Genomic DNA, 12,770 nt, shown 5'->3' with positions numbered 1-12,770 from the left:
ACCCAAGAAATGTAGCAGAATACATTTTGATCTAAATTTATGAAGAAATGTCATTTATCTGCAAAATGTTATAACAGAAACGAAGAAAAGTGCGTTTTTTTTTTTTCAAAAGTTTTTTTTTTTTGGTTTATTTAGTAAAAAATAAAAACCTCAGTGGTGATTAAATACCACCAAAAGAAAGCTCTATTTGTGTGAAAAAAATGATAAAAATCTCATATGGGTACAGTGTTGTATGACCACGCAATTATCATTCAAAGTGCGACATCGCTGAAAGCTGAAAATTAGCCTGGGCAGAAAGGGGGTAAAAGTGCCCAGTATTGATGTGGTTAACCTTTATGTTTAGGAGGGCTGTTGGCACAGTGCTGCTGCCCGTGTGACAGGACAAGACTCTGTCACTGAAAAGATAGGAAAAGGTGACACAGGATTTGCAATTAGGGTGAATGTGATGTTCCAGACTGGTGTTTCTGGGCAGAGAAAGCTGTGAATTTAACTTCTCTGGATTCTGCAGCTCTGGATCGGAACATTTAATCCTGTTTCTGGGTTTTGCTAGACACCTGCAATCTGGAGTACACAGGTTTGAGGTATCGTTATATACTCAGTTCTGAGAATAGTCCAGAACTCCCAGTTGGAGACCGCTCCCAGTGGGAGAGATGGAAGTTCTCGTTGAGGGGTCAGAGCACCCAGCCAGAAGCAAAGAGGCTGAGGTCTCAATTCAAGGAGCCAGGACAGCTCCTAAGAGGGTGTCAGGAGAGCCCCAATCCATAGCCCAGATGTGGGCCATACAGCAGGGAGCTCTGACTAAAGGCTAGAGAGCCAAATATCCAGGAGAGCTGAACAACATGGAGAGACTGGTAAGAGGAGCAGCATGATACAGCAATTGAAGCCGAGTGAGCTAATGAGCCAGATGGCTTGGCATTTTCTAGTGTTTCTGCTGAAGTTGGAGAAGATCCCCTGCATGGGAAGTCATTCGTTTGTGAACTTTTGCTTTCTATTAAATAAAAGTAAGCTACCAAGCCCTTAAAAATAGTTCCTGTCTGCTGTGGACTCACTAAAATAACTCATCTACCACGAACTACTCCATGTCACACCAGTTATTGCCTACCCTTCTAATTCCCATGCTCTATGAACACTAGGCCTGTGTCCTATACTATACAGTTTATGTAAGAGGAATTTTGACTGTAAATGGCATATCTTGGAGTACAGTACACGGGCCACCGCCCCTTCTGTTCCTTGATTACTCTGTATTGCTTGCTACAATACTGAGGACTCGCAGAGTGGGGCAGCGTTACAGGAATGTTGCCCTCAGCGGTCATGTCCTTAAAAGCTTTGCCAGTGTCCAATCACCTGAAGGTCTGAGCCTATAACCCAAGCTCTATGAATACTAAGCCTGTGTCCCAGTACTGAACTCCAAGATATGGAATTTACAGGTAACTCAAAATTCCTGTTTTCATTTGAAAAATGCACTTTTGACAGTGACAAATTTTAAAATGGTGTTTCCAGGTAAAGAAAATTTATTTTGTAGAGGATTGCAGAACTGTCTTAGAAAGTGAATCTTTAGCCAGACTGTTGACTTTCAAGCATGTAGAGTACATATTCTTAACCAGCAGTAAATAAGCTTTTAAACACGCCCGCACTGAGTTCTGTATCGGCAGGTATTACAGTGGGGATCGAAAGTTTGGGCACCCCAGCTAAAAATTTTTATTAATGTGCATAAAGAAGCCAAGGAAAGATGGAAAAATCTCCAAAAGGCATCAAATTACAGATTCGACATTCTTATAATATGTCAACAAAAGTTAGATTTTATTTCCATCATTTACACTTTCAAAATAACAGAAAACAAAAAAATGGCGTCTGCAAAAGTTTGGGCACCCTGCAGAGTTAATATCTTGTACTGCCCCCTTTGGCAAGTATCACAGCTTGTAAACACTTTTTGTAGCCAGCCAAGAGTCTTTCAATTCTTGTTTGAGGTATCTTTGCCCATTCTTCCTTACAAAAGTCTTCCAGTTCTTTGAGATTTCTGGGCTGTCTGTCACGCACTGCTCTTTTAAAGTCTATCCATAGATTTTCAATTATGTTGAGGTCAGGAGATTGTGAAGGCCATGGCAAAACCTTCAGTTTACGCCTCTTGATGTAATCCCCCGTGGATTTCGAGGTGTGTTTAGGATCATTATCCATTTGTAGAAGCCATCCTCTCTTTAACTTCAGCTTTTTCACAGATGGCATCAAGTTACCATCCAAAATTTGCTGAAATTTTATTGAATCCATTTTTCCTTCTACTCGTGAGATGTTCCCTGTGCCACTGGCTGCAACACAACCCCAAAGCATGATTGATCCAACCCCATGCTTAACAGTTGGACAGAGGTTCTTTTCATTAAATTCTGTGCCCCTTCTTCTCCAAATGTACCTTTGCTCATTCCGGCCAAAAAGTTCAATTTTAACCTCATCGGTCCACAGAACTTGTTTCCAAAATGCATCAGGCTTGTCTATATGTTCATTTGCAAAGTTCAAACGATGATTTTTGTGGTGAGGACGTAGAAGAGGTTTTCTTCTGATGACTCTTCCATGAAGACCATATTTGTACAAGTATCTCTTTATAGTGGAATAGTGTACCACAACTCCAGTGTCTGCCAGATCTTTCTGGAGGGATCGTGCAGTCAAACGTGGGTTTTGAATTGTTTTTCTCACAATCCTGCGAGCTGTTCTGTCTGATATTTTTCTTGGTCTTCCAGATCTTGCTTTAACTTCCACTGTTCCTGATGACTGCCATTTCTTAATTACATTCCGAACAGAGGATATTGACATGTGAAAACGCTTTGCTATCTTCTTATAGCCTTCTCCAGCTTTGTGAGCGTCAACTATTTTCAGTTTCAGTTTTCTAGACAACTACTTAGAAGAACCCATGGTGCTGATTGTTGGGGCAAGGTCAGATGAGTCTGGGCATTTAAAACCTTTTAGATTGACATCATCTGGTCTTCCCAGACGATGATTGAGAACAATCCATGACACTGGCAGGTTTCAGCTTTGCAAAGGGGGCAGTGCATGCTATAAATTCTGCAGGGTGCCCAAACTTTTGCAGACACCATTATTTTGTTTTCTGTTATTTTGAAAGTGTAAATGATGGAAATAAAATCTAACTTTTGTTGACATATTATAAGAATGTCTAATCTGTAATTTATAGCCTTTTGGAGATTTTTCCATCTTTCCTTGGCTTCTTTATGCACATTAATACACATTTTTAGCTGGGGTGCCCAAACTTTCGATCCCCACTGTATAGAGCAGCTCATGTTCAACTACAAACATTTTTTAAGATAACATCATCCATTTCTTAAGATCATATTGTTCTTTTGTAGCCTTGTTCTTTATTGTTTATGTTCTGTAAAGGGACTAAAGGATTACAAAATAATTGGTTTATACTCTGACAGTAGATGTGTGCTTTTTATTGCAGGCTTTGGTGAACTGGGATCCCATGGATAAGACAGTGCTTGCCAATGAGCAGGTGGATGAACAGGGTTGTTCTTGGCGCTCTGGAGCAAAGGTGGAGCAAAAGTATCTGAAGCAGTGGTTCTTTAAAACTACAGTTTTTGCAAAGGTATGAAACATCTACATAAAAATGGAAGTTAAGTAAAACAACTTCTGACTATAGTGGACATGGCAAAAGTTAACTTGTTATGGTAAAATGCAAGATAAACTAACACGATTGATGTTACTGTAGGGCGCCTGTACCTGTCCTTGGTAACTTTCCCTGGGTGCTCTCAGCCTTTAAAATAGGGACATACATATTAAATGCAAACGGTGATATTTGTTTTTTCTTAAAAGAAACCTGAACTAAGAAAATATAAAAAGTCCTGCTGAACGCTCTTTCTGAAGATGCTAGCTGCCTAATTGGCATCTTCATCCAATGACTTTCCAGTGCTTTGAGTTACTGCCCTTGAACAAGTTCTGACTTCACTCTGGCTTTCTAATCTATATGCTTATTCCCTGTCAATAACTGGTTTAAAACCAGAAACAAGACATTAGCAAAGACAGCCTCTGTATTTCCCTCACTATAGGTTTCCTTTTCACTCACTGCAGTTTTCCTTAAAGCACCCATCCCCCCCACCTTCCCTGTACCTGTAGTGCAATACATGTACTTTAGGTGACTGAAGACGACCTAAACTTATCTGAAACTGGATGGACAAAATACAGACCCTTCGGCAAATCCCTTTTTATGTATTTAATTTGTGTATCTCCTAGATTGTAAGCTCCAAGGAGCAGGGCCCTCAAATCCCTCTTGTATTGAACTGTATTGTTGCTGTATTGTCTCCCGTTATATTGTAAAGCGCTGAGCAAACTGTTGGCGCTATATAAATCCTGTATAATAATAATTTCTAAATACATAAAATTTCATAAATCATATATATTCAACAGAAAGTGCTATTGAAAGTTCAGGATACTATGTGCCCACTACTTGCCAACCGCAGATAGCCGAATGACGGCTACACTGTGGCTGGCCAGTTCTGGGAGCGCGTCATATGATGTCCTCCCAGAACGCGCTCTCCTGCACGCCCCCGGGGGCTCGCACTCGGCAATCTCCATGATCGCTGTGATCAGCTGATCATGTGATGTGGTAAAAGGCCAATCACAGCAGCCTTTTACCACGTGATCAGCCGTGTCCAATGACACGCTGATCACCGGGAAATGCAATTGCTGGTTCTCGGCTGCACGTGAGGAAAGTACTGCCGAGAACCGGCAGTTGTCAGAGCAGGGATCGGCACTGATCATCAGGGCACTGATGATCAGTGCCCTGATGATTGGTGCCCAGCAGTGCAACCCACCAGTTCCACTCACCTGTGCCCAGCAGTGCATCCACCTGTGCCACCCAGCAGTGCCACCTACCTGTGCCCACCAGTGCCACCCACCAGTGCCCACCACCAGTACCCATCAGTGCTGCCAGTCAGTGCCCAGCAGTTGTGCCAGTCAATGCCTAGCAGTGCCGCCAGTCAGTGCCCAGCAGTGATGCCAGTCAGTGCCACCTATCAGTGCTGTCTATCAGTGCCGCCTATCCGTGCCACCTCATTAGTGCTGCCTATCAGTGCCGCCTATCAGTGCCCATCAGTTCTGCCTATCAGTGCTGCCTATTAGTGCACATCAGTGCTGACTCATCAACGCACATCAGTGAAGGAGAAAAATTACCTGTTTGAAAAATTTTATAATAGAAACAAAGAATTTTTTTTTTCTTTTTTGAATTTTTTGCAATTTTTTGTTTATAGCGCAAAAAGTAAATCACCCAGCGGCAATTAAATACCACCAAAAGAAAGCTCTATTTGTGAGAAAAAAATGATAAAAATTTCATATGGGTACAATCTTGCATGACCGCGCAATTGTCAATCAAAGTGTGACAGCGCTGAAAGCTGAAAATTGGCCTGGTGGGGGGGTATAAGTGCCTGGTAGGCAAGTGGTTAATATAAAACTCTTCCGCACTCAGAAGGAAGAAAGTCTACTTGCTAACTCTGTACTTTTAACCCCTAATTATAGGAATATCAAAATACACTTGAATATATACACATCCTTATCCTGGGAGTTCAGGCGCCTGAAGAATTTGAAAGATGAAATGTAAAGCGTAGGATGTGAGTGGCATCATTTTGTTTTGCAGAGACTGCCTGTTGCATGTTTGCCAAGATTAAGAGATCTGCTGTTCAAGACCAGAGCAGGTATTACTGTATATGGAGTGCTGTTACTTATGCACTATGAAAATGTGGAGCATACCACTGATTTGTGAAGTGAAAATTGAAATAATATACAGTCAGGTGCATAAATATTGGGACATCGACACAATTCTAACATTTTTGGTTCTATATACCACCACAATGGATTTCAAATGAAACAAACAAGATGTGCTTTAACTGCAGACTGTCAGCTTTAATTTGAGGGTATTTACATCCAAATCAGGTGAACGGTGTAGGAATTACAACAGTTTGCATATGTGCCTTCCACTTATTAAGGGACCAAAAGTAATGGGACAATTGGCTTCTCAGCTGTTTCATGGCCAGGTGTGTGTTATTCCCTCATTATCCCAATTACAATGAGCAGATAAAAGGTCCAGAGTTCATTTCAAGTGTGCTATTTGCATTTGGAATCTGTTGCTGTCAACTCTCAAGATGAAATCCAAAGAGCTTTCACTATCAGTGAAGCAAGCCATCATTAGGCTGAAAAAACAAAACAAACCCATCAGAGAGATAGTAAAAACATTAGGCGTGGCCAAAACAACTGTTTGGAACATACTTAAAAAGAATGAACACATCGGTGAGCTCAGCAACACCAAAAGACCCGGAAGACCACGGAAAACAACTGTGGTGGATGACTGAAGAATTCTTTCCCTGGTGAAGAAAACACCCTTCACAACAGTTGGCCAGATCAAGAACACTCTCCAGGAGGTAGGTGTATGTGTGTCAAAGTCAACAATCAAGAGAAGACTTCACCAGAGTGAATACAGAAGGTTCACCACAAGATGTAAACCATTGGTGAGCCTCAAAAACAGGAAGGCCAGATTAGAGTTTGCCAAACGACATCTAAAAAAGCCTTCACAGTTCTGGAACAACATCCTATGGACAGAGGAGACCAAGATCAACTTGTACCAGAGTGATGGGAAGAGAATAGTATGGAGAAGGAAAGGAACTGCTCATGATCCTAAGCATACCACCTCATCAGTGAAGCATGGTGGTGGTAGTGTCATGGCGTGGGCATGTATGGCTGCCAATGGAACTGGTTCTCTTGTATTTATTGATGATGTGACTGCTGACAAAAGCAGCAGGACGAATTCTGAAGTGTTTCGGGCAATATTATCTGCTCATTTTCAGCCAAATGCTTCAGAACTCATTGGACGTCGCTTCACAGTGCAGATGGACAATGACCCAAAGCATACTGCAAAAGCAACCAAAGAGTTTTTTAAGGGAAAGAAGTGGAATGGTATGCAATGGCCAAGTCAATCACCTGACCTGAATCCGACTGAGCATGCATTTCACTTGCTGAAGACAAAACTGAAGGGAAAATGCCCCAAGAACAAGCAGGAACTGAAGACAGTTGCAGTAGAGGCCTGGCAGAGCATCACCAGGGATGAAACCCAGTGTCTGGTGATGTCTATGCGTTCCAGACTTCAGGCTGTAATTGACTGCAAAGGATTTGCAACCAAGTATTAAAAAGTGAAAGTTTGATTTATGATTATTATCTGTCCCATTACTTTTGGTCTCTTAACAAGTGTTAGGCACATATGCAAACTGTTGTAATTCCTACACCGTTCACCTGATTTGGATGTAAATACCCTCAAATTAAAGCTGACAGTCTGCAGTTAAAGCACATCTTGTTAATTTAATTTCAAATCCATTGTGGTGGTGTATAGAGCCAAAAATGTTAGAATTGTGTCGATGTCCCAATATTTATGGACCTGACTGTACATCAAACTCCCAGAATATAGATGCAGACATAAACCAAGCACATTTTGACCTTTCTATCTTTAGGAGTCAAAAGTTCAGGGTGAACAGCCTTCCAAAAGGTGGTGGCACGTGAATGGGGATTTGCACTTTTTTCAATTTGAGTGTGGAAAAGTTATTTTTATTAAAGGATAAATTCACCTTTTATAACATGTAGCATGTTACACTCATAATCAAGCTGTAACATGTAACATGTTATGAATAGACAGGCCCCTGCTCCCCCGCTGTGACAGCTAGTGGGGATATTCTCCTCCCACTAGCTGTCAAAATTTTTTAAAGAGGCGGCTCTGCCCACCCGGCTGCATCACTCATTCACAGTCCTCGGTGAATGAGAAACTACAAGTCCCGACAGCCTTAGCGGCTGTCCTCTTGCAGTGCTATTTGCTGTTGCAACAAAAAATAATAAATGCACATTTTTGTACCTGCAAAAAAATGTGCATTTATAATTTTTTAGCAAAAGGTGAACTTATCCTTTAAGGAAACATTTTATGAACTCTCAAAGGCCCTTTTTTTTGTTTGGATTAATTAAATATGAATTATGAAATTTTATTTATAATTTTTCACATTGAGTGCTTACTTAACTTTGGGTGGTAAATAAGTATCTGGTAATTTGAATGTAAAGGGTAATCACAGATTTTACATACTGTCTGTGTTCCGCTTAAAAGGTTCGGGAATGTAAAAAAACAGTCACACTCACCTAGGTGGATGCAGTGTCTGTCCGCATATGTATGGGACATATGCATGGGGCTGCCTCTACATCCAAGAACTGAGCAAATAAATACCATATAAACAATGAAACCATTAGTATAACATCTGGATTTAAATGTTTAAATTACCTCATTCTAGGTGTGTCCAATTATAAAAAAAAAAAATGGAGCACAGAAAGTTTGTGATGTCAGTCATAGCTACATGTTAATATTATTATAATACAGGATTTATATAGCGCCAACAGTTTGCGCAGCGCTTTACAATATAAGGGAGACCGTACAATTACAATACATTTCAGTACAGAAGGAATAGGAGGGCCCTGCTCATGGAGCTTACAATCTAAAGGAAGGGGGAGGTGATACAAAAGGTGATAGCTGCGGGGGATGATCTGGTGGAGGCGATTCAAGTACAGTTCTTAGGTGAAGGTGGGGTAGGCTTCCCTGAAGAAGTGAGTTTTCAAAGATCGCCTAAAGGCAGACAGGGTGGGGGCTGACCGGGCATGCTGTGGTAGGGAGTTCCAGAGGATGGGAGAGGCTCTGAAGTCCTGGAGGCAAGCGTGGGAGGAGATAAAGAGGGAGCTAGAGAGGATATCTTGGGAGGAGCGGAGTGGGCAATTTGGGCGGTATCTGTGGATGAGGTTGGTGATGTAGCTAGGGGCAGTGTTGTAGATGGCTTTGTAAGCTGTGGTTAGTATTTAGAATTTTATACGGTGGGTTAGTGGAAGCCAGTGAAGAGATTGGCAGAGAGGTGCAGCAGTCGCTGATTGGTTGGTAAGGTGTATGAGTCTAGCAGCAGCATTCATAATAGACTGAAGGGGGGATAGCTTGTGTAAGGGTAGACCAGTGAGGAAGGAGTTGCAGTAATCAAGGCGGGATATAACCAAGGTGTGGATAAGTTGTTTTGTGGTGTCATTGGTCAGAAAGGGGCAGATTTTGGAAATGTTCCGGAGGTTGAGGCGGCATTATTTAGCCAGTGAGTGGATGTGGAGCCCAAAGGAGTGGTTAGAGTCTAGGATTACGCCTAGCACCCTGGCATGAGGGGAAAAACCAATGGTTGTACCGTTGATCTTAATGGTAAAGTTGTGAGTGGATGATCGAGGAGGAGGAAATATTACAAGCTCGGTTTTTGAAAGATTGAGTTTAAGGTAGTGATGTGACATCCATGCCAATATGTCGCTTAGTAGATTTGTGATACGTGAGGAGATTGAAGGGGTGAGCTGGGGAGTGGAGAGATAGATCTGGGTGTCATCAGCATAGAGGTGGTATTGGAAGCCATGGGAGGTTATCAGTTGGCCGAGGGAGGAGGTATAGAGAGAGAAAAGGAGGGGCCCAAGGACAGAACCTTGGGATACCCCAACAGAAAGAGGAAGAGGAGCGGAGGAGGAGTTGTATGTGACACTGAGAAAGGTAAGAGGAGAACTAGGAGAGAGCAGAGTTATGGAGGCCGATGGAGTGGAGTTTACTGAGGAGGAGCGTGTGGTCGACTATGTCAAAGGCAGCGGAAAGGTCAAGGAGTACGAGTATGGAGTAGTGGCCGTTGGTTTTAGCAGTTAGTAGGTCATTAGTGAGTTTTAGTAGGGCAGTTTCTGTGGAATGTTGTGGGCGAAAGCCAGAGTGTTGGAGATCAAGAAGGTTGTTGGTGAGTTAGCAGTTCATCAAGGTGCTTGAGAAGCTTGGAGGCAAACGGGAGCAGGGAGATGGGTCTTAAGTTATTCAAACAGGTGGGGTCCAGCGATGGTGTTTTGAGAATGGGGGTAACCAGTGCATGTTTGAGTGGGGAGGGAAAGGTGCCCATGGAGAGTGAGAGGTTGAAGATGATTATACACCATTAAATTACCTTTGATTGATGATCAACTTTAAAGTGTACACTCATCCGCCGCTTTATTAGGTACACCTTGCTAGTACCAGATTGGACCCCCTTTTGCCTTCAGAACTGCCTTAATTCTTTGTGGCATAGATTCAACAAGGTTTTGGAAAAATTCATCAGAGATTTTGGTCCATATTGAAATGAGTTACTGTTGCCTTTCTATGATCTAGCACCAGTCTGCCCATTCTCTGACACCAACAAGGACTTTTCGTCTACAAAACTGCCGTTCACTGGATATTTTCTCTTTTTTGGACCATTCTCTGTAAACCCTAGAGATGGTTGTGCGTGAAAATCCCAGTAGATCAGCAGTTTTTGAAATACTCAGATCAGTCTGTCTGGCACCAACAACCATTCCATGTTCAGAGTCACTTAAATCCCCTTTCTTCCCCATTCTGCTCGGTTTGAACTTCAGCAGGTCGTCTTTACCATGTCTAGATGCCTAACTGCATTGAGTTGCTGCCATGTGATTGGCTGATTAGCAATTTGTATTACCAAGCAATTGAACAGGTGTACCTAAATAAGTGGCCGGTGAGTGTATGCATAACCAAAACTTTTTTTAGCATTGGATAAAGTAGGGAAGGACAATGGCAGGAGAGGAGCAGTGTACATAGTGAGATACTGCTAAATGTCAATGTCGGGTTTTAAATGTAATTACCAACTCACTATAGCTCTGAGAATGAGCTGTCATCCTCTCCTCTGCTAAGGGAAACTAAGGGGCAGGGTCACTGGGTGACCCCGCCCCTTAGCAGAGGAGAGGATGACAGCTGATTCCCAGAGCTATAGTGAAGGGGGGAAAAAAGACGGTAATTACATTTAAAAAATGGCATTGTTTTTAAATGCAATTACCGGCTTTTTTCTTTGCTATAGCTCCAAGAATGAGCTGTCATCCTCTCCTCCTCTAAAGAAAACTAAGGGGTGCGGTCACTGGGTAATGTCACTGGGTGACCCCGTCCCTTAGTTTCCCTTAGCGGAGGAGAGAATGACAACTTAGTCTCAGAGCTATAGCGAAGAAAAAGCCAGTAATTGCATTTAAAAACAATGCCGGTTTTTAAATGTAATTACCGGCTTTTTTTCCCCCTTCACTATATATCCAAGAATGAGCGGTCATCCTCTCTTCCGCTAAGGGAAACTAAGGGGTGGGGTCACTGGGTGATCTCGCCCCTTAGTTTCCTTTAGCAGAGGGGAGAATGACCGCTCATTCTTGGAGCTATTGTGAAGGGAAAAAAAGCCGGTAATTACATTTAAAAAGCGGCAGTGACATAGGGGCAGCCAGGAAGGGAGCCTGAGTGTATACACTGCTCCCTCACTATATACCCTGCTCCTCTCCTGCCCCCTCCTTGCACACACAGCCCCCCCACCGCCTACAAAGAGGACCTGTCACTCATATGCTATCACATAGGGGACTACTGATCCCCTATGTGAAAGCAAAATCATAAGTTAACAAAAATGAATAAAACTACACATTAAAGTAAAAAAAAAAAACACACACACACACACAAAGAAATTTGAGCCTCCCCACCCCCCACATAGGCAGACATTTCGGCTTTCGGCTACGTGCATTCTGAATTTTCGGTATCGTTTTCAACACCAGAATTTTCATTTCAGTGCACCACTAATTTGAACCACTGTCAGTTTTTTATTGCTGTCTGTGCCCCTGCTTAGTAGATTTACCTGCTCTCTTTCTTCTGGTGACCGTTGTCGCCAAAACAGAAGAGGAAAAATCTAAAATGTTAGAGTTATCACCAGAGCTAGAAATTAGGGTAAATCATCCAGTGAGGACACCTATTCTGGTCACAATTAAGAGAGGAATTTTCTACACTTTGTAGAGCTTTCCTCCTACTTCCTGTTGTGTCTCTTGGACAGGAAGTGAAGGAACATCTCCCCAAAGGAACACAGTCAGCAAAAATATACTGACAGAGTTTTAACCCTTCTCTACTCTACTAAAAAGGTTTATTTTATACATACTTTAGGGACATACAAAAAAACCACTTAATAACTTTTTTATATCACTTATTATATATTATTTGATCAGTATTCTATCCAGGTGTATAGCTAGGTGTCAGCAGCAACCCATCCCTAGGCCATTAGTATATCCAGGGTAGTGCAGGTGGTTCTCCATTGTCTTTTTTGACTTATTATAACTGCATACAGTTTGAAAGCAAACTGAAAGAAATGCCCAAGCAGATTTAGGATTCAAAGTCCATTAACATTTATTTAGTTGAAGTAACAATGCGTACACAGCACTGCAAAGAGTAATTGGCATAAAAAAAAAGGCTGGTTAGTGTGATCAATTAAATTAAACCAAGAAAATTATTATTTAATGTGAATTGCTGTGTGTAGAACATTTTAAAAGTGAAAGCAGAGATCGTTTAAGCCCCAAGTTCCGTTTTCTCTATTTGTACAAGTTATTTTTGTTATCTCTAGTATTTATTTTGGGGCAAAATATTTTCATCAGTTTGCAGTTTATGCTTTTACCGCTTGCCTACAGGGCAGTTATACCCCCTTCTTGCCTAGGCCAATTTCCAGCTCTCAGCGCTGTCACACTTTGAATGACAATTGTGCGGTCATGCAACACTGTACCCATATTAAATTTTTATTATTTTTTTGTGACAGAGAGTTTTATTTTGGTGGTATTTGATCACCTCTGGGTTTTTTATTTTTTCTTAAACAAACCAAAAACCGCTGAAAATTTTGAAAAAAAAAGTTTTTTCTTAGTTTTTGTTGTAAAAT

General features: G+C 41.8%; 1 protein-coding gene across 1 annotated transcript in view; it reads left to right on the top strand.

The window, feature by feature from the left end:
- Nucleotides 1-12,770, top strand: part of LARS2 (leucyl-tRNA synthetase 2, mitochondrial) — a 269,656-nt gene that overhangs the window by 119,182 nt on the left and 137,704 nt on the right. Inside the window, exon 7 of the mRNA XM_089687406.1 lies at nt 3,446-3,589. Within this exon, the coding sequence (XP_089543532.1) occupies nt 3,446-3,589 (144 nt within the window). The remainder of the gene's footprint in view (nt 1-3,445; nt 3,590-12,770) is intronic.

The sequence above is a fragment of the Staurois parvus genome, unplaced genomic scaffold (assembly GCF_062004578.1).
Source record: "Staurois parvus isolate SC_StPar_1 unplaced genomic scaffold, SC_StPar_1.0 ptg000020l, whole genome shotgun sequence".
NCBI classification, from domain to species: Eukaryota; Metazoa; Chordata; class Amphibia; order Anura; family Ranidae; genus Staurois; species Staurois parvus.
This window is presented reverse-complemented; position numbering and strand designations above follow the sequence as displayed.